This window comes from Silurus meridionalis, chromosome 3 (assembly GCF_014805685.1).
Source record: "Silurus meridionalis isolate SWU-2019-XX chromosome 3, ASM1480568v1, whole genome shotgun sequence".
Lineage (NCBI taxonomy): Eukaryota > Metazoa > Chordata > Actinopteri > Siluriformes > Siluridae > Silurus > Silurus meridionalis.
The window spans coordinates 16755665-16777615 of NC_060886.1; the positions used below are offsets into that span (position 1 = coordinate 16755665).

Sequence of the window (21951 nt, forward strand, 5' to 3'; positions counted from 1 at the left end):
ATTAAACACTAAAAAGGTTCTTGAAGAATATTTATGCCATATACACAATGAGAACTTTAAATTTTACTTGTACAAAAATGAACTAATTGGACAATCGGCTACGTAAAAATTTTCTCATAATCGATGTATGCAATAATTCAAGAAAATGCATCGTCATTTATTGAATCATGATCACACACAGCTCTGTCCTGGACCATGGCCAAATGATCATAATATAAATGACATATTATAAGCTTTCACAGTCAGCAGATCTCAATGCAGATAAAAACCATGGGAGATTGTGGGCTGCCATATTAGACATTGTCCTCCACCACCAAACTAAAAAATATTTGAGATGAACAGAGCTCATTTCACTAGCATAGTTCAGTCAGTTATAAACTGTATTGAACTATTAAGTGTCATAATGCTTTCACAAGCTATGTGTCATAGATGTCACGATAATACATGCCAAGATGGAGATAATTTCTCTTCTGCACAACTTGCAGAATGTCCCATGTGTTTAGCACATGCTAGCCAGGAGCCTCTGTACTGTATGAATCCTGTTATTAGCACGAGTCTACTCATTTAAGCTAGCAGTTCGAATACAATTTGCCCCTTAAGACTAATGTAGGAGATGTGATTGATCGGTGCGTCCCTTAAGCAGGTCACATACAAATGCTTTAAACTGTAAAGAAAAATTTTGCCAGGTCCCACTTTAGACAGAAGTGTCCTGTCAGCAAGAGATTTAGGACACATCACATAACTGATGTAAAACTGTTGGTCAGTTCCCTCCTGTCCAGCCAAAAGCCGTGGTTAGTTGGGATTTTGATGACACACTTGAACATCCAATGTTTAGTCTGAGCTGAACAGTAAGTGGAGTGACACTAAAGCTGAAGCAGTCGTATGTTTCTTATTTCCCCCAAGGACAGTTCTTGAAGGGACTGTATGTGACGTGGCGTTAGATCAGCCAGAAATTTACACCACAGTCACTCCTTTATCTCAACCCAAGCTCAGATGGATCACTGATAAGAATGCAGATGAATTCAGCTACAGCCACAGATGTTTAATCCTTTGTTTAAATCCGACAACTCAGCCTGGGTAGTGCTTACATGATTGATATGTGGTTATATGAAGCAACAACATTTATTCCACAAGCACAAGACGGCTACACCGACTCACAGAGTGATGTGGTGAGAATGATCCAGGTGCGTCAAACCACAACAACTGTCGAGAGCTACCGCTATTGTTTTCTTTATGCGTCAACAGAAAGAGCTCACTCAGATAAGACCCGGCTCTCCTGCAGTGCCTCAAGGCAGAGGGAGGCACGGAGAAGAAAGAGAAAATGAATTGAGGGAGACGGCTGAAAACCTGCAAATCCCTAGCATAGGATTGAACAAACAAAAAGACATTCCAGCATTCTACCTTTCCAACACAATCAACTCTATTAAACTGAAGTAATAATTCAATTAAAGAAAATCTATACAATGTAAAGATTTAGGATTAAAAGTTTATAATATAGGCCGCATTATGACACATGACTACAGCATGACCGAGAGCTTAAGACCAAGATATAAATGCTATCCCACATATAGACTGAAGAATTTTCTTTCTTTTTTTTTTTTTTTTTTTTAGGCCACCCCTGCAAATGCCATCAAAGAGAGTCTAAAAGAGAGCCAGTCTTCTAAATTAAGCATGCAAGCCTAGTTAATATACCTTTTAAGATCATTCGCTGTCAAGTCATTGATATAAAGGTCACTGAAGATCAAAAAGCCAACTGATAAGAGCACTCATAATCCCATAAGCACACATGCATGTGTGCACAAAGCCTTTTTTCACCATTATAACTGATTGCTCACATTTCACCTCACTGAAAATCCCTTAACATTCTTATTCAAATGATGTCAGAACCAGTTCACCATCACGATGCTGCAAGTCTGATCCTAAATATCATCTAAAAAAAAAAAATCACTACAATGGCCAGATATTCAGCTTGGAGTGCTCAAAGGATTTTCGGTGGCTATTATAAGTAATTCCTTACATTTTGTTGAAATCTGTAGAGCATAGTAGTTGGTCATTAATATCTATACAACAACATGGAGAACTACCCCATAAAAAAAGATCTGAACATAAATTAGAGTCACAGCCTGGTCTTATAGTAGCTTAAATGTCTTGCATGTTGCTATTTTGTAATTCCAAGTAAAATTGAACACAATGGATTGGTCATATATTGTGTCAAAGGACAGACATTTTTCCATTGATATTTTTTTCAGCTAATGTATAGACTAAAGAGGTAAAATTTTATATTTTATTGTGCTATGTTGTTTTAATGTTCTACTTAAGGATACTTAGCAGGATACTTAGCATTTGAGTTTATTACTGCATTTTGGCATTGGGTATTTGCTTGTCCTTGAATGTAACACTGACCATGAGCAGTCAAAACCTGAATAAAGAATTCATACTATTGTTCAATTACATCAATACAACCCTATTGGTCTTTTAAAAGGCCGTTTTAGCTGCCAAATAAACTCTTTATATATATATATATATATATATATATATATATATATATATATATATATATATATATATATATACAGTGAGGAAAATAAGTATTTGAACACCCTGCTATTTTGCAAGTTCTCCCACTTAGAAATCATGGAGGGGTCTGAAATTGTCATCGTAGGTGCATCTCCACTGTGAGAGACATAATCTAAAAAGAAAAAATACAGAAATCACAATATATGATTTTTAAACTATTTATTTGTATGATACAGCTGCAAAGTATTTGAACACCTAAGAAAGTCAATGTTAATATTTGGTACAGTAGCCTTTGTTTGCAATTACAGAGGTCAAATGTTTCCTGTAGTTTTTCACCAGGTTTGCACACACTGCAGGAGGGATTTTGGCCCACTCCTCCACACAGATCTTCTCTAGATCAGTCAGGTTTTTGGCCTGTCGCTGAGAAACACGGAGTTTGAGCTCCCTCCAAAGATTCTCTATTGGGTTTAGGTCTGGAGACTGGCTAGGCCACGCCAGAACCTTGATATGCTTCTTACAGAGCCACTCCTTGGTTATCCTGGCTGTGTGCTTCGGGTCATTGTCAAGTTGGAAGACCCAGCCTCGACCCATCTTCAATGCTCTAACTGAGGGAAGGAGGTTGTTCCCCAAAATCTCGCAATACATGGCCCCGGTCATCCTCTCCTTAATACAGTGCAGTCGCCTGTCCCATGTGCAGAAAAACACCCCAAAGCATGATGCTACCACCCCATGCTTCACAGTAGGGATGGTGTTCTTGGATGGTACTCATCATTCTTCTTCCTCCAAACACGCTTTAGTGGAATTATGACCCAAAAGTTCTATTTTGGTCTCATCTGACCACATGACTTTCTCCCATGACTCCTCTGGATCATCCAAATGGTCATTGGCAAACTTAAGACGTGCCTGGACATGTGCTGGTTTAAGCAGGGGAACCTTCCGTGCCATGCATGATTTCAAACCATGACGCCTTAGTGTATTACCAACAGTAACCTCGGATACGGTGGTCCCAGCTCTTTTCAGGTCATTGACCAGCTCCTCCCGTGTAGTTCTGGGCTGATTTCTCACCTTCCTTAGGATCATTGAGACCCCACGAGGTGAGATCTTGCATGGAGCCCCAGTCCGAGGGAGATTGACAGTCATGTTTAGCTTCTTCCATTTTCTAATGATTGCTCCAACAGTGGACCTTTTTTCACCAAGCTGCTTGGCAATTTCCCTGTAGGCCTTTCCAGCCTTGTGGAGGTGTACAGTTTTGTCTCTAGTGTCTTTGGACAGCTCTTTGGTCTTGGCCATGTTAGTAGTTGGATTCTTACTGATTGTATGGGGTGGACAGGTGTCTTTATGCAGCTAACGACCTCAAACAGGTGCATCTAATTTAGGATAATAAATGTAGTGGAGGTGGACATTTTAAAGGCAGACTAACAGGTCTTTGAGGGTCAGAATTCTAGCTGATAGACAGGTGTTCAAATACTTATTTGCAGCTGTATCATACAAATAAATAGTTTAAAAATCATATATTGTGATTCCCGTAATTTCTTTTTTAGATTATGTCTCTCACAGTGGACATGCACCTACGATGACAATTTCAGACCCCTCCATGATTTCTAAGAGGGAGAACTTGCAAAATAGCAGGGTGTTCAAATACTTATTTTCCTCACTGTATTTCAGAACCATTCTGAATATGGAGATACTATGTTGTGCCTGAATGAATAATTAGATTGCACACAGCAAAATATTATATATTTATCTAATATCAGGTATTAGTAAAGCAGTTTATATAATCACTATGCAGGCTTGAGTTCGGCTGCTTTCCTATCCCACACTCAGGCTGTGTGTGCTTTCAGGCCCCATTGTGTTTGCTCTTATGAAGACATCTGTCTGCACCGATATTGTATAGTGTACAAAAATGTACATTCGTATTTCACACAGGGACTCTACATACAGTATAAAGGGAGAGAAATCCAGCACATTCTGACTTAAGGGACATGATCAGGTTAAGTGCAGAATTAAACAAACTGCAACATTTAAAATTATGACAAAAATTCTTCAAGAATGTATTTTTGTAACGCAATAACGAAATTCCAAAATATCAAAGTACTCAAAGCACTGCAGCACAAATTACAATCTAGTAATCAAACTAAATATATATATAAAGTGAATGACATGACATTCACCTGCTTATTCATGCAATTATCCAATCAGATATGTGGCAGCAGAAAATGCATAAACTCATGGAGATACAGGACAAGAGCTTCACTGTATGCTAACAAAGTATCAGGGTAATATTGAGCATGTGATCTGAGTGACCTTGACACTGGCATGGGCCAGACAGGCTGGTTTAAATATTTCAGAAACTGCTAATCTCGAGGGATTTTTTTTCACACACAGCATTCTCCAGTCTTTACAGTGTGAAAAAACACTGAGCGGTGGTTCTGTGGGAGAAAATGCCTTGTTGATGAGAGAGGTCATGGGAGAATGGCCAGACAAGTTTATCTGCTGACCCTGTGCACACTGACTGGGTGACAAGAGTGGGATCCAATGTGGTTCTGCTGTTCTGTTCTGAGATTAGTAATCATGTTTAGGCATCATGTTCTCATATAATACTCAAATATGGAATACAGTTAATAATTGGAAAAGTTCATTCTAGCACTGTTCTTCTGTTTCTGTAAAAAACCCCATGCAACATTTAAGACACTGATTCTTGTGACCTTGTAAGTGTACAAAAGGTATAAGAGGTTCCATGAGCTGTGGACAGAGCGTCTAATGCTGAGACTAGGTCAGATCTCATTGGCAACTTCCCAATGGCCACAGCGACATCCTAGGTCGGAATGCCAGGAATGTGGTGCTCGGAGTCTGCTGAAGCGTCCTGGTGTGGACGCAACATACAGCACAGAGCACACACTGAGAGGAAGACTTTAAGATGCATAATACCGCATACTAATAAGAAGACCCACATGAATTCTTAATTACAGCAAAGTCAAACTTTCACTCCTTAACACTTTACCCAGTATTGTTCCTACTGAGACTCACATTATGAACCAGTTTGAGCCAAAAGTAGAGAACAGTAAATCAGTTTGATGCATGGCGTAATAAAGGTAGGTTAAATAATCAACATTTTAATAAAAATGTCTATCAGTGATTAATGCAAACCACATGGTGTCAAAATCATTAACACCAGGGTAACAGGGGTACCACCGAAGTGTGTCTTGAATAAAATCCAGCATCTGAACACAGCAGGGACACAAACACTACACTTTTTAAAAATGGCTGCTGTAAGGGAAAGTGCTAGTCAGGTCATTTTTCAGTTGTAAATGATCCAATAGGATTAATGCTCCATGACCCTAGGAGCACTTAAATAGAGCATCTTCACACAGGCAGGTCAGACACACAGCCTGCAGGGTGGAATGTTTCCCCAGCTGCTGGAGCGCTTCACAATCGGAGACTGTGATTCTGGGTCAGATTCAACATGGACAAACATAGGAGACAGAAAGGCGATGACACTTGCCATACCACAGACATGAGGAGTGAGGTGACAACCAGAACAGCATGTGTCCACATCAAGACCCGGAGAGACACATGTCTCCAGCTACTGTTTCTGTTAAACACAATCCCACCCACCCACACACTCAAACACCACTGTGTACAGAACACCTGTGTTCTACAGGTGGAACATGTATACAGGACTCAACTTAATCTTAGTCTCTGATCTGCAGACAGGAATGTTCTAGAGGCAAAAGGAGAAATGTTGCCTCTTTACTCTATTCCTCTAATGTGAGATAAAGACCTGCTGATCATTATCAGCCTAAACACTTCTCAACCTAAACACTGAATTCTTTATGCACATGTCTTCATTCTACATGCTGGAAATATTGAAAACTTGTGTTAGGACATTTTATCTTTCAAATGCATCTTTCCAGTGATTTAAAATAAGCTTGATTTAATGAGCATTTTTTTAAATTGATCAAAGGATATTTTGTTCCTACAAATCTGTTGCTTCTAATCATAACTGAATTCTTCATGCCAAATATTCATCAGTTGTTTTGTCCTTGGATCCCCTAAAACTAAATGCTTTTATTTAATGATTATAATTAAGGAAATATTGGGTCTCCTGGTGGTCTAGTGGTTAAGATGCAGCGCTCTCACCGCTGCAACCCGGGTTCGATCCCCGGTCAGGGAACCATCCCCAGCCACTCTCAGTGCCGGTCCCAAGCCCGGATAAATTGGGGAGGGTTGCGTTAGGAAGGGCATCCAGCGTAAAAACATGTGCCAAATCAAACGTGCGGAGGATCCGCTGTGGCGACCCCTAACGGGAGAAGCCGAAAGAAAGTTTTTAATTAAGGAAATATTGCATTGGGCCACAACCCCTGCTTAATTTCATACACTCAGTATAGTCAGACATCATTTACATTTACCCAGAGTGACTTACAATGATCTCATTTATACAACTGAACAACTGAAGGCCTTGCTCAGGTCAAGCAGAAGCAGCTCGATGGTGCTGGGATTTGAACTCACAACCTTCCGTTCAGAAGTCTAATCGTTTAAACACTGTGCTGCCCTTTCCCAAATTTGCTCCCACAACATAACTGTATTCTGGATTACATCTGGTCTCCAGATTTTCACCTATTAGGATTGATCACAAGTTTAGTTCAATATATGAAACATAACTGAATCATTTGTAATCAGAATCATTCAAAACAAACAGAATATTAAGTCACCATAATGACACATTAAGTTCACTGTACAATGCCTTTGAAGGCACGCATTAGCAACACTAAAATTGTATTATGAATCATTACTCGGTCCTCAGACTATTTCTCCTGTTTCGTACGTCACTCGTCGTCTGCCTTCTCATGCCGTTACGATGTTTCTCTACTTTAAGCCTGAGTGCTGGTCAGAAATGAGTCAGTGTCCCCTTCCTTTTAAACACTTACACACACAGGGATCTCAGCTTGCACCTGTTGGAATGAGTGACTTCCTGACACTCTTTCTCTCTGGTTACTTGGTTACTGTCCTCTATGGGAACATATATGGTTGGCCAGGAGAGAGTCACTGACGTCAGGCACATACATGCCCCACATGGCTGTCCTGTGTTGCACCAGGTCATGGGCTATATATCATTTCACTACTGTAAATTAATGGACTTGTGCAATGCTAAGACTATTCTTGCCTTCTAGAATTACTAATAACGAGATACCATTAATGGCACTCAGGGATCTGTCATCACTTGAATGTTCATCCACGTCTTCATTAATGTAAAACACGGCAAACTCAGTCGGACAAAGTGGCTGCTTTTTCCCCGTACAACAAAAATTGCATCAGTTGCCTCAGGGAACAATATAAGTCCTGGAACAAAGGCAGACATTCCACAGGTCTGACATCAGCAAAGAGTGTTGTGCTCTATTAATGGGAATTTAATAAGGAATCCAGCCCTGGACAGTGAAAAGACAAAACTAAAAGAAGACCTTGACCTCATAATGGAATCTTTCATGGGGTGAAAGGGTAGAGCGAAGCTTACCCACTAAACAAGGGGTTTCACACAGATCACGGAAATGCCTATGCTGAACCGAGGGACTCATTCTGGCACAACTATTGCTCCATAGACCATGCCTGGACAAGCCGATGCAGATACAGCACCGAACAAACAAAACTACTGTCATTTACTGTGCACCTGAGAGGGATATTCTTAAGCACTTCAGTTCACAATGCTGACAAAAGAGAGTGCCTATAATCCAAATAAAATAGATGTTTAAATTGAACTGGAATGCACAGAAGTGACTGCAGTTGAAAGTTCAGGAGAATGTCAGGGCTACTGCTATCAGTCTCATTAAGCACTAGACAAACTTCTTATAGAGAGTGCAGACGACCACAGCATCGTCAGTACTTCTCAAATTTCCCCCATGCAGTGTTTGGACATGTGATGAGAAAGTGATTCACTTTGTCTCGACCCTCCTCCTAAATCCGTACCAGGTGGGTCCAGCCTGTAAACACGAAGGGAAATTTACAGGCTTATTAATCCAGGAAGGAATGAGACAGAGAGCTAAAAAAAAAAAAGGGAAAAAAAAACACCCACGAAGGAATGCCCCGCTATACTCAGTAACACGTGGCATTTACAAGAATGGTGGAGTGTGAAAATGTACAGTAAGAGTTAAACAGTGGGAGAAAGAGAAAGGAAATAAAATCTGACAATGTGACAGAGGGTTTTCAAGCAAAATATAGGGAGATGTAATGAGTCTATAGCAGTGGAATGAAGCAGGTGGCAGGGATCCCAGTATGAGCTCAAAGAGACGCTCTTATTGCTGGAGTCTGGTGCTCCAATGTCTCTGTCACTCTCGGCACTAACTCATTTAGCAGAATGATCTGAGGAATGCAGACCAGAACAGCATTACACACCAGGTATTCCAATACTAAAAAAATTTCCACATGCAAAAAAGAGCAATGCAGTGGTGCATCACAGAAATCACATTTAATGTCTCTAGTATATTTTACTGCCTGCAAATGAGAAATCTGCGGCGGTAGTAAGAGATGGAGAATGGAGACAGTGAAATAAGTTGAGGGTGCTGAACCTACAGTCATATCAACACATCATCTTATAACCATTCCATATGCTCAGGGAATCTTGGATCTTTTGTAGTGTAACAGTCTGTGGACTACTGCCTTGCCCTACCGTGCCATAGTGCCGTCTCTCAGAGTCAAGCCTGCTTTATTTTTGTGGCAGTCAAAAGAACTTAAAGAAGTCTGAAGTCGGTTAGATTTAATTGAGGGTCTTTCAACATGCAACAATTTAAACTGTTTCTAAATGTGTTTTAGAAGTAAAAGTGACTCATTGTGGTGGTCATATCACTAGCTGAGCAGCTTGGGAGAAGCTGTATACCTTTTTTTTTTATTTGTCATTGTCTGGTGAACCAGTGACTCAGTCAACTGCTGATATGGTGATCGGCAACTTTCTATTTGTTATCTAATGACAAACTTTCTGTCTTTCTGCTTATTGATATGACAATACAATAATAACCAAGAACCAGATTACCAGTTACCAGGAACCATGCAAGGCAGTGGGCAAAGAATCAAGTTAAGTCAAGTTTATTTCTATAGCTTTTTTTTTTTTTTTACAATGGACATTGTCTCAAAAACAGCTTTACAGAATTTATGAATTAAGGTGAATGATGTGTATTTATCCCTGATGAGCAGCCTGGGGTGACTGTGGCAAGGAAAACCCCCCTTAGATGTTATGAGGAAGAAACCCTGAAAGGACCCAGACTCAAAAGGTGAAAAATTAAGGATCATTTGGGTGATATCACCGACTAAATTCTTAAAAACAATACAAAACACTGGAGAGTGAGAACTAATATGAGCACCGGAATATTAGATTGTGAGTAATGTCTTTTCTACAGTCTTATACACGCCGTTGAGGTTGTGGAACCAGGAACTACTGAGCAACTCGTAAAATAACTCAACATTTGACTCAACATCCTATAAGTGACACTTCTGTGGAATTTGGTTTTGTAGTCTGATGGATCACTTATCAATCACTCACAGTGAATAGGACTAAAAACAGCAGTAAGCACGGTGAGTCAACCTCAAAGTGTATTAAGTTCAACAAGACCTTCCTAATCCAGGATGTCCTCTAATCTCATGTCCCACCGTGTTTCACCCCAACTCTCCATCTGAGCACACCCACAGAGTCCAGCTGGCCCAACACAGCTAATGTGTGTGTGTGTGTGTGTGTGTGTGTGTGTGTGTTTGCATGTAAATAAGGCACGGTAGGATTAGAGACTCTGTGAGGATGCTGTGAGAGTCCTATAGACTTTGTAAAAGTTAAGGATAACCTCAGTCCAGTAACCCGATAACCCGACTTTAGCTCTCATTAAATGGCCTGACCTCAAAGTGCCAACAGTAATACACTGTCGGATTCAGTGCAGTTTACTCTCTCCCTCCTTCTCCTACACCCCCTGTGTGAACACACATACACATACCATACTTTTACACTGGCTACGCAGCAAACCTGTGTTACCACTTTGAGATAACTGTGTTCAAAGTGGTTTGGAGAAAAAAGAAAGCAGTGAAGACAGAGATCTGGGTAAATATATGTGATGGAGCAGAGGTGATGAATGCTGGGAGAACACTTTGAAAGAACAAACCTAGAATCTCCTGTGAGGGTCTGTCTCTACCTGGATTTCTGTAATGTGTACGGAATCTATAGGATCAGATAAAGACTTGATATGTGTGAAGAAAGAAAACCAGGGCATAAAAACAAATCAGTGAGAGGAGGGTGACGCATGACCACTCCATTAGTAAATATGCCCAAGCACGTGTGTGACTACAGGTCATTTAATGATGCACCGATCAGCTGTGTGTGCTAATCATGTACGTAGCTATGTCCTTTCCATCTGAGGATTTTAAATGTGATATGCTGAATAAACAGGGTGACAAACCTTCCACATATTTGCAAACCTAATACATAGTCTAGTCCAGATAGTGGTGGGCGGTCAGGTCCAGCCTGGTCCAAAACGACCTACATGTGCTGTCTCTCTAATAAACTCGTTTCTAATCCTGTCCATTGTCGACACTCCCAACGAAAACCTCGACATCTTCAGCTCTGCTACCTCCAGCTCCACCTCCTGTCTTTTACTCAATGCCACTGTCTCTAAACCATACAACATCGCAGGTCTCACCACAGTCCTATAAACTTTCCCTTTCACTTTTGCAGACACTCTTCTATCACAAATCACTCAATCCACTCTTCTCCACCCACTCCACCCTGCCTGCACTCTTTTTTTCACTTCTCTAACACACTCTCTATTACTCTGTACTGTTGACCCCAGTTACCTAAACTCATCCACCTGCTCCATCTCTTCTCCCTGCAACTGCATCACTCCACTGCCCTCCCTCTCATACACACACATGTACTCTGTCTTACTCCTACTGACTTTCATTCCCCTTCTCTCCAGCATGTACCTCCACCTCTCCAGGCTCTTCTCAACCTGCTCCCTACTCTCCCCACAAATCACAATATCATCCGCAAACATCATAGTCCAGGGAGACCCCTGTCTGACCTCGTCTGTCAACCTGTCCATCACCACTGCAAACAGGAAAGGGCTCAAAACCGATGCTTGATGCAGTCCAACCTCCACCTTAAACCAGTCTGTCATTTCTACTGCACACTTCACTGCTGTCACACTGTCCTCATACATGTCTTGCACCACTCTTACATACTTCTCTGACACACCTGACTTCCTCATACAATACCACAACTTCTCTCTCAGTACCCTGTCGTGTGCTTTCTCTAAATCCACAAACACACAATGCAACTCCTTCTGACCTTCTATATACTTCTCCAACATTCTCAAAGCAAATAATGCATCTGTAGTGCTCTGCATGAAACCATACTGTTACTTACAGAAGGTCAACTCTTCTCTCTTAGCCTGGCTTCCACTACTCTTTCCCACAACTTCATGGTGTGACTGATCAACTTTATTCCCCTGTAGTTACTGCAGGTTTGCACATCTCCCTTATTCTGAAAAACCGGTACCAGCACACTCCTTCTCTGTTCCTCAGGCATCCTCTCACCTTCCAAAATCTTGTTAAACAATCTGGATAAAAACTCCACTGCCATCTCTCTGAAACATCTCTATGCTTCTGGTTTTATGTATTATGTTATCAATAATGTTAAAATATTGGCGAGTTGTCTTTAAAGAGCACTTTTGGAGGCATAAGACTGCCACCACATGGTCGTGTATTGCAACAACACAGACTGAATGAAAAGCATGCAAATGAAACAATCTACTTTCCACCATTAAGAATATAATTTGATGCATTTACATTTAAATGTACACATGCATAAGCATGATCGCTTATATTTCCAACCCAAATAAAACATCACTATGCACTATGCTGTATCCATAGTGAAATATTCCTTCATTGCAAAGATTTTCCTACCTGGACAGGTCGTCCATCCTCAGAGCCGATCATGTTTGTCCACTCCAAAAGGGACTGCTGTAAATTGTCCACTCCTGTCTCCCAAACTCTCACATAGCCTCCCATGTCTACAGTTACAACCCCACCAGAGCCCAGTGGAGAGATCAGCACATCAGTGTCCGATACCTTAGACATCCACGTTGTGTAAGGAGACATGGACATAGTCCTGTAGGATTGTGGGAACATTAGAAGATTATGAAACATCTGCAGTGATACATTGATCCATTTCCTTTATTTAGATATACAGTATTTAGAAACCCATTTTTTTATTTATAAATTGGTCTTTCTGGTTGAGATTCCTCTAGTAAAGTGAGATAAAAATCAGAAAAATAAATAATGTGTAGGATGAACATAAACCCACTGAATATTGTGGATGGTTGCACATTTGATAGTGTTAGAAAGCAGGATAGCTCACATTATATACAAGAGCCAGATAATACATTTTACATTTGCGTTTATGGCATTTGGTAGACACCCTTATCCAGAGCGACTTACATTAATCTCATTCATACAACTGAGCAACATGAGAGATTAAAACCCTTGTTCAAGGGCCAAGAAGCGGGATCTGAACTCCCCATATATACCAGAAAAGTATATCGCTTTGTTCAAAGTAAAAACTTCATATCCTAGTTCTTCTTCTTTCTCCCATTAGGGGTCGCCACAGCGGATCATCCGTCTCCATACCCCCCTGTCCTCTACATCTTCCTCTTTCACACCAACTACCTGCATGTCTTCCCTCACCACATCCATAAACCTCCTCCTTGGTCTTCCTCTTTTCCTCCTTCCTGGTGGCTCCATCCTCAGCATTCTCCTACCGGTATACCCCATGTCCCTCCTCTGCACATGTCCCAACCATCTCAATCTCGCCTCCCTCACCTTGTCTCCAAAACGTCCTACATGCGCTGTCCCTCTAATAAACTAATTTCTTATCCTGTCCATCCTCGTCACTCCCAACAAAAACCTCAACATCTTCAGTTCTGCTGAACTTCCTAGTCCTAGTCCTATATTATGGGGAAATGGTAGGAGTTCAGTCTCCCACCAAGCTGCCACTGCTGGGCACTTGAGCAAAGCCCTTAACCCGAACTGACCACAACTTCTTAACAAGCTGGTTTATGTGAAGAAAGAATGTTACTGTGCTGTAATGTATATGATGAAAAGTATAAAGGACAGAAAGAATACTTACTGCTACAAGATGCTGACAAATTAAAATGCAGGTGTTAGTTTACAAACCCTTGTTACAAAAATTGTCTAACAACTTACAGCACATAATCCATAACCCTGTCAATCCCTGTTTATTCCTCTTATTACACAGCAATCTGTTGTAAATTAAAATGTCAGGTCTTTTTTTATTTTTATTTTAAGTTACATGTAATGTTGTTGACATCCACAAAATAAGCTAGTTTATTATGATTATTATCATAATTATCATGAATATAAAAAAATAATGTAAATTTTCTTTGTCAAATGCAAAAATTTTCAAATGCATTAATTTTTATGCTTAGATTACATCGTGTATATAATAATATATAATTATATTATTAATATATTATATATATATTATTATCATTATTTAATACTATATTTAAGTAAATTTAACACTTTAATAATAAACATTTAAATTTTTATTATTCATTTATAATATATTATAATAATATATTATTATTATATTATATTATAATATTCCTTATGGGAATTAATATCCTTTTGTGCTTATCCTTTCATCAAACTGGAAAAAAAAAAGTCTTGATTTTGTCTCATGTTTACTTATTAGAATTCAAGTTTGTTGTTTTTGGAAAAGAGAGAAACATTTTTATTACTTTACCCCAAGGGGGCACTGCAGCTTTTTATACATTCTGGTCAGCCACTGCAACATTCAACCGGTATAAAAACTAAAAACACAATGCATTTTTCTAAGTAGCCAGTGTGTTTACCTTGGCACTGGAATATACTTGACTTTCTTGGTGTTCAGATCTGTCACCTCCAGGTAGGCAGAAGTCAAGGGTGGAGTGATATCTGTAATTAAATCATATCATACAATATGAAGTGCTTAGAAGTAGTTTTTAACCAATCTAAAGATTTGTTTATCTTTCTCCCTAACCTTTAGGGTAGATGTCAGCCAGAGGCACTTGTGCAGTAGGGAGAGCTCGCACCACCTGATTGGCTCCTAGCAGACTGACACAATTGACTCTTTTCGCAGGTCCCGTGTGGCGACTCGAGCCAAAAAACATGTCGGGCCCTCTGCCCTCTGTGAGGGGCGACTTTCTCTGAAAGCTGTACACCTCATTCGGAGACTAAGAGAAAACATTTTAACAGTAGAAGATGTAGGAATCAGTCAGGTCCCCTGCCATAACACGAGGACTTCAGGCCGGTTAGTGACCGGTAATAACGCTGATGCAGTGTGTCATACTGCAGGCTACAGGATGGTGATTGACGTGTTGTGACAGCTACTCACCAGCAGGTCCGGAAAGCCCACTACGATGTTAGCGTAGGTGTTGCTGTCACAGATGAGGCGGTTCGGTGAGACGATCTTCTGTCCCAGGGCAGCGCTGAGGTTCTCATTGGGCAGCTGCTCACTGGACACATCCTGAGGGGTGCCAAGCTCTATCCCTGAACCATGACACAAAAGACAAATGAGATCATAAACAGTGTGCACTAGCTATGACGGCCATGACCATTACTCCACCGCTGTTCGATGTAAAAGCCTGGAGAGAAGTAGGGATGACATCTGATCATTTTATTCCACCTGGCCATAATTCGTTATTTCCTGTCAGACTCGGCTTGACTAAGACACCATTTTTTAAAACAGACGCCGGGTTCGGTCCCGCACTCTGCAATTAGCTAATGGACCATCTGACACTGATGTCACGTTCTGAAACAATCAAGATGGAGATATAATAGAGATGAGATTACATCACTTTACCAAGAATAATACAGGTATCATCAGTGCTTCTATAAAACTCCTAGATTTTTTTTTTTACAACAGCTATTATAGGAAAAATGCATTTTGCTGAATGCTGAAACATAAATTCTAAATAAATTCCTGCTTACCAACAGCACCAACATATCAATAATGACATGTTTTCATTGTTAAATAACAATTATGTTCATTAATAGTCTTAGTTTATCAATTCATTTGCCATGCAAGTACAGTGAATAAGTAGTTTCTATAGCAACCTTTCTATAGCAACAATCAGCAGCGTTTCTAGGCATAGGCAAACTAGGTGGCAACCAGCTGGAAGGGGGCGCCAGTGAGCGCCTCCTTGCCGTCGCCCATTTAAATTATTTACCTGTTTTTCTGCTGAAGTTTAATATACAGTATATGTTTACATACTTGAAGGCATGCAATTTTGCAAACATTAATCTAAAATGTGTTTAACCTTTTATTTTTCTTATGAAAGGTTGCGAATGATTTGTATGGTGTGGGAGTAGAGCAGTGTGGTGGGAGGGCAGAGCAATAGATCTTGCCTATGGCGGCAAAAAGGCTAGAAACGGCCTTGGCAAGGATTAAAAAAAAAAGTAATAATATTCAAAAGTTGTATGGTGCTGTCCTATAGTCTTTCAAATAGTATAAAATCTGAGCTTTTTGAATAAAGAACTGTTGTTTATGTTTTAGTAAAGTGTTTTGTGATATGATGACAGTGGGAGTCCTGTGCCTGTGTGACTCTTTTAAGCCATATAAAGTGATAAGCTAAAAATGATCATCTAGAAGGTGGCTTTTCCCCAGAGGAGCCGACTATAAAGATATTCCTCTTCCACAAACAAAATTTCAATAGCAGATAAACAACAGTTTATTTCACCTGCTATTTCAAGCTTAGCAAATACACAGATCTCATTTTATATCAGATGAGCCATAAATCTGTCAAACCATTGCCATCATTAATCAGACCATTGAAGTTAAAACCTTTCCAAAAACGGCTCTATAATAATAAAGCAATGGCGTAAGTGTCATCCTATATGGACAGTCAGAAACGACTGCAGAAGCCATCTTTAAGTGGGAAGGATGAATCTGAATCAGTGGTCTGTAAACGTGGAAGGACTCTAAAAATGTACTTGTACCTAAAGCAAACAAGTGCACACAAACACAAAGTAAATCTCGATCCCAGGCCCTAAATGCATCTTAGCATCTTACTTAAGGGTCAGGCTTAAGAGGTGCATTCTTTTCCATAAGCCCTAAACAAGCTGTAAATTCCCGAGGCGTCGGGCCAAACCATCAGATGTGGAGTAGATGCTGTTTTTAGATGAAGCCGGATGTTCAGAAATGGTCACTAGACTGAACTGGTCTGTTCATGGAGAACTCCCCAGCCAATAACCTTGAACGTAAACATGGTACATGAATACACTTTTGATTAGTTTATTAGACTCCACAATGAATGAAATCCTGTATCGATGAGATCACTGATATTCAGACATCTACGTAAAGGACACGAAACTCACAATGGCACTCATTAGAGCACAGTAGTGTTGCGTAAATGTTTCTGTGCTGAATACTAATGTGTGCAAACTTGCAATGTATTATTTCAATATTCTGACACTACACAATGATATCTCGTTAGAATTCTATTACAAATTAACACCACACCTAGTTCAGTACAGTTTTCAGGATCATTAGCATATCTAAAACTTATAGGTGCAGCAATGTGTGTGTGATTATGTATGTAAATATAGTTTATACTGTGTATATATATATATATATATATATATATATATATATATATATATATATATATATATATATATATATATACTATATTGCCAATGACACCTGGTTATGAATATGGAATGTCTGTTAAAGAATTAAAAGATTGGATGACGCATAACTTTCTATTATTAACTTCTGATAAGACAGAGATTTTGCTCATCGGCCCAAAAAAACAGTACACAGAAGCTCCAGCGTTTTAACCTGCATTTAGGAGCATGTGCTGTAAATACTAGTTCAACAGTAAACAGTGTCTTTTAAAAATCATATCAACCATATTACAAATATGGAAGCCTTTTTCCACCATAGAAATATAGCTAAGCTAAGAAACATGTTGTTTATATCTGATGCAGAGAAGCTCGTCCATGCATTCATGACCTTCAGACTGGACTATTGTAATGCATTACTACGTGGTTGTCCTGCATCATTAATAAACAAGCTACAGTTAGTCCAGAATGCAGCAGCTAGAGTTCTCACAAGGTCGAGGAAATATGACCATATAACCCCAATCTTATCATCCCTACACTGGCTACCTGTTAAGTTTCAAATCGACTACAAACTACTGCTACTTACGTACAAAGTCCTAAATGGTTTGGCTCCCATGTATCTATCCAGTCTTCTAACATGCTACAATCCATCACGCTCCTTGAGATCTCAAAATTCCGGACTTCTAGTTGTTCCTAGAATAATAAAGTCCACTAAAGGTAGTAGAACATTCCCACATTTAGCTCCTAAACTTTGGAATAGTCTTCCTGACAGTGTTCAGGGCTCAGACACACTCTATTAGGCCTACACATAACACACATCACATCATAACCTTGTGCTCCAGTACATCTGATCACATGCACATAATCAACTTGTGCTTGTTAATCCACCCATCCTGAGGTTGCCCCAGTTCCATTCGTGTCCTGCCTCATGAAGATTGTAAACCTATAAAGAAGTACATGCCGATCCCGCAAACATCCCAAACCATCTAGAGACGTACAAGTGCCAGTTGGATTCCACTTCATGTAGAGTTTGGACATTGGACTTCTTTGAGTGTTTAAGGGCTCTGGCATGGAGAAGCTGGTGTTGGATCTATGATGATCTCAAATGTTCAGCTATTTTATGAGTTGCTCAGTAGCTCCTGGTTCCATAACCTCAACACACAATCTTACATTTCAGTGCTCATGTTAGTTCTCACTCTCAAGTGTTTTGTTTATAAGATTTATAATCACACTCCTAATATCACCCAAATGAGGATGGGTTCCCCTTTAGAGTCTGGATCTTCTCAAGGTTTCTTCCTTGTTTTTCCTTGCCAGTCACCCCAGGCTGCTAATCAGGGATAAATACACATCATTCATCATAATTCTTAAATTCTGTGAAGCTGCTTTGAGACAATGTCCATAGTGAAAAGCGCTTAGAAATAAAATGCGCATAAGCATCGCATTCCACATTTAGTCCCGAATTGCTCTTATAGTTCCCTCCACTCTTCTGAGAAGATGTTCCACTAAATTTTGAAGTGTGCATGTAGAGATTTGTGCTCATGAGTTGAGGAGGCCTGGGGTGCAGTCAGCTTTCCAATTCATTCCAAAGATGTTCAGTAGGGTTAAAGTCAGAGCTCTATAGCAGGAGATCTTCCACTCCAACCCATGCACTGTCATGTTGGAACAGACAGATTTGGGTCTCCTAGGTCAAGTGGAAGGAACAATTTGTGCTACTGCATCCAAAGACTTTTTGGGTTTGGAAAAAAAAAACACAGGGAAAGTCGGGTGTCCCAAAATATTTGTTCATACAGTGTATAAGCATTTAGCTCAGTGAAATAGGTAATGCAATTAGCGTTTACATTTAACACAACATGATAAATGCAAGACAATCTTGCCATGATATTGATTTGCTACTGGACTTTATGAAAAAACATACTAATTTTTGTTTTTACTGAAAGGCAAATTCAAGCCATTTTGATAATTGGTTTCTAAAATTTAAAAAAATCAAATAATTGTAAATAGTTGGAATCCGAAAGATGCAACACGCTGAATAAATGGTCTGACAGCATGCTAGAACATAAAGGTCAGTTCATATAAGCACACCATGGGGTAGACAGAAGTTAAGAGATGCCCTGTGTATATCATCACAGCTGTTGTACCTGAGTTGGTACCAAAGCCACTGCTGATGCCTTCTTCACTGACGGCATGGAGCTGACACACACCTGACTCCTCTACTCCCATGTGCATGGGCTTGGTCAATAGGAACTTCCTGCATTCAGAAAAAAGAAGACAATTTGTAGTCGAGCCAAATAATAGAATGGCAATTGTTGGTAATGTATATGCAAGGTATAGACTGCAGATTAACAACATCATAATTCATAGCACAATTACAGTGATGCAAAGAGAACAAATATCACAAATCAGTTTTTGTCCATTTTCCTTGGATAAAAGAAAATACCTATCTGTTTTGCTCTCAATTAACAGCCAGCGGTCCTCAGCAACCAAGAATACAGCTTTAACATTGATGGGCAGGCTGATGGTCTGGACTTGGCCCTCCAGCACATCCAGAACATCCAGCTGATTGCTAGCAATGCAAGGTCCAGAGCATGTCATTACACTAAAAGAAGAAGAATTCAGTGTAGAACATCGTACCAGAGAGTAGCGCTCACCCATCAGCTTTGTAGAATAGGAGCCAATTCTTGTGGGCAAATTCCCGGCACATTTTGGATGCTGGCTGTAGGAAGATACAATACTTTGAGACAGTGACTTTTAAGTACTCGATTCTTATAATGAGCTAATTAGCACATATCACTTTTTAAAATTTAGATTGCTGTGCCTGTTTAAATAATTCATCTGTTCCACATGTTTTCTGTGAGATTGTGATTTAGTGAATTTGCATCCTACAGTCAGCCTGGAATGTGGAAATGCCAGTGTTGCATTCTTTTGGACATGAAACACAAAAGCTACCTCTAAATTAGCAAACATCTGATGATCTTCTTTTAAAATTACTGCTTTTGAATTTCCATTTCAGCTGAGCAACCTACTGACATACAAAAGGCACTGCTCTTTTTTTTTGTCTGTGGACCTTACAGACAAAAAGTCCAGTCACTTTGTCTTCAATATCTGCTCTCTGTTGTCAAAAATGCTTTATTAAAATTCAACAAGTTCAAAACAACCTGGCATGTACCAGACCAAACCTGAGAGTCTTTCGTATTCCACCAGTTGGAGGGTTTGCGCATGGGTTCCTCTTCTTTACCAGGAGACAGGACGAGTCTCCTCACTGCACCGGTCACCAGGTCCACATGCAGCACTGTGTTACTCTACAGACAGCAGAGAAGCACTTAGAATATAATTCACCCCTAACTTTCAAACTCATATGACAGCTCTTAATTATGAACGCCCTTGTTAAGCCTTTGATACGTGAGCAGTATTAAAGAGTAGCAAGTGGCGCTGCTCAAAATGATGCCGCTTTCAGGATGAACTGCTTCATCTTTAGTTGACTATTATGAAAATGCAGCTCAGATTTATCTCTCGAATTTGGGGACTAATAGATCCCTTATAGGCTGTTTGACATACAGTTCACACTGTCTGTGTTATAAATAGAAAAGTTACATCAGGCCTGGATAGATGGCGAAATTGGCTCAGAATAGATGTCAACATTTTAGACCAAACTGTTCCATTCATGTTTTGTTTTTATTAACCATGACATCTGGATGACCTTCTTTTCTGGTGTCTACAGTTCTAAAGTAGTCCTGCTGTATTGCTCTCACGCCGACACTTTTAATCTGAAAAATACTTTTAGATATTTTTATCCTCTATATTTCTATCCCAGAGTTTAGCGGGTGGTGCGTCAGTAATAATGGTCCGTGGTAGTAGTTAAATGAACTAAACAAATAATTTGCTCGATGCTTTTTTGTATTTAAATTACACGAGTAACTACAGGAATCGTTTCAGCCCTAATGCTCAGAGAGACCTGTGAAAGATATAATCTTATATTCAGGGAAGGCATTTAGTAAACTCTTACATATCTCTCGAGTCTCCTTTAACCAAAGATATAACTTATTTTACAACCTTTCCCGAAAACACTCTGTAAATGTTATTATACTAAAAATCTTAATATTACAGTATCATATTAAACAGTATTTCACAAACTTAAATTCAAATTCATAGCAAGTTATATTCGGGTCCATACTGGACAGTAACACAATTTTGGTAATTTTGCCTCTGCACCACCATAATAGTGAAATTAAGCAATGACTATGTGTCTGTAGTACAAGTACAGACTGGCAGATTTAATTAAAGTGTTATCAGAAATATTGCATTACCTGTCTAGGATTTACAGCCTCTTTTTTTTTTGTCTGTTTATTTTCACAGTCTCAAACTGAATTGAACAATTGTCTGATAATTGGGTTCCTGGCCGATTTTTGCCTGTTTCCTGCTTATTTCCTGACAAATAAAAGAGATTCTGGTGAAGGTCTGGTGACTGTTCATAGGAACTCTAAATATCAGTCATTAGGTCGAATCAATCAAGTTTGGCAACCAAATTTGGTATTTTCTTGAAAACAAGGAATGCACAGTCAAGCTTATCAACCCCAAAAGACCTGGAAGATCAAGGGAGTGACAACTAAAGTGGCTGAACGCACAATTCTTTCCTTAGTAAAAAAAAAAAAAAAAAACTGCTTCAAAACATCTAACAAAGTCAAGAACCCTCTTGAAATGAAAGGCTTATCATTGCTCAAGTGTATACCCAGATTAAGAATGAAAAGAGTTTGGAGTAGAAAAGAAAATGATCTAAATCACATC

General features: G+C 39.5%; 1 protein-coding gene across 1 annotated transcript in view; it reads right to left on the reverse strand.

Annotated features, from left to right (window-relative positions):
• vwa8 (von Willebrand factor A domain containing 8) overlaps positions 1-21951 on the reverse strand; it is a 69556-nt gene that overhangs the window by 15140 nt on the left and 32465 nt on the right. The window contains exons 30-37 of the mRNA XM_046844880.1: positions 20346-20468; positions 19818-19882; positions 19607-19732; positions 19308-19417; positions 14939-15093; positions 14585-14777; positions 14418-14499; positions 12448-12652 (exon numbers count right to left, since the gene is read on the reverse strand). Coding sequence (XP_046700836.1) covers positions 12448-12652; positions 14418-14499; positions 14585-14777; positions 14939-15093; positions 19308-19417; positions 19607-19732; positions 19818-19882; positions 20346-20468 — 1059 coding nt within the window. The remainder of the gene's footprint in view (positions 1-12447; positions 12653-14417; positions 14500-14584; positions 14778-14938; positions 15094-19307; positions 19418-19606; positions 19733-19817; positions 19883-20345; positions 20469-21951) is intronic.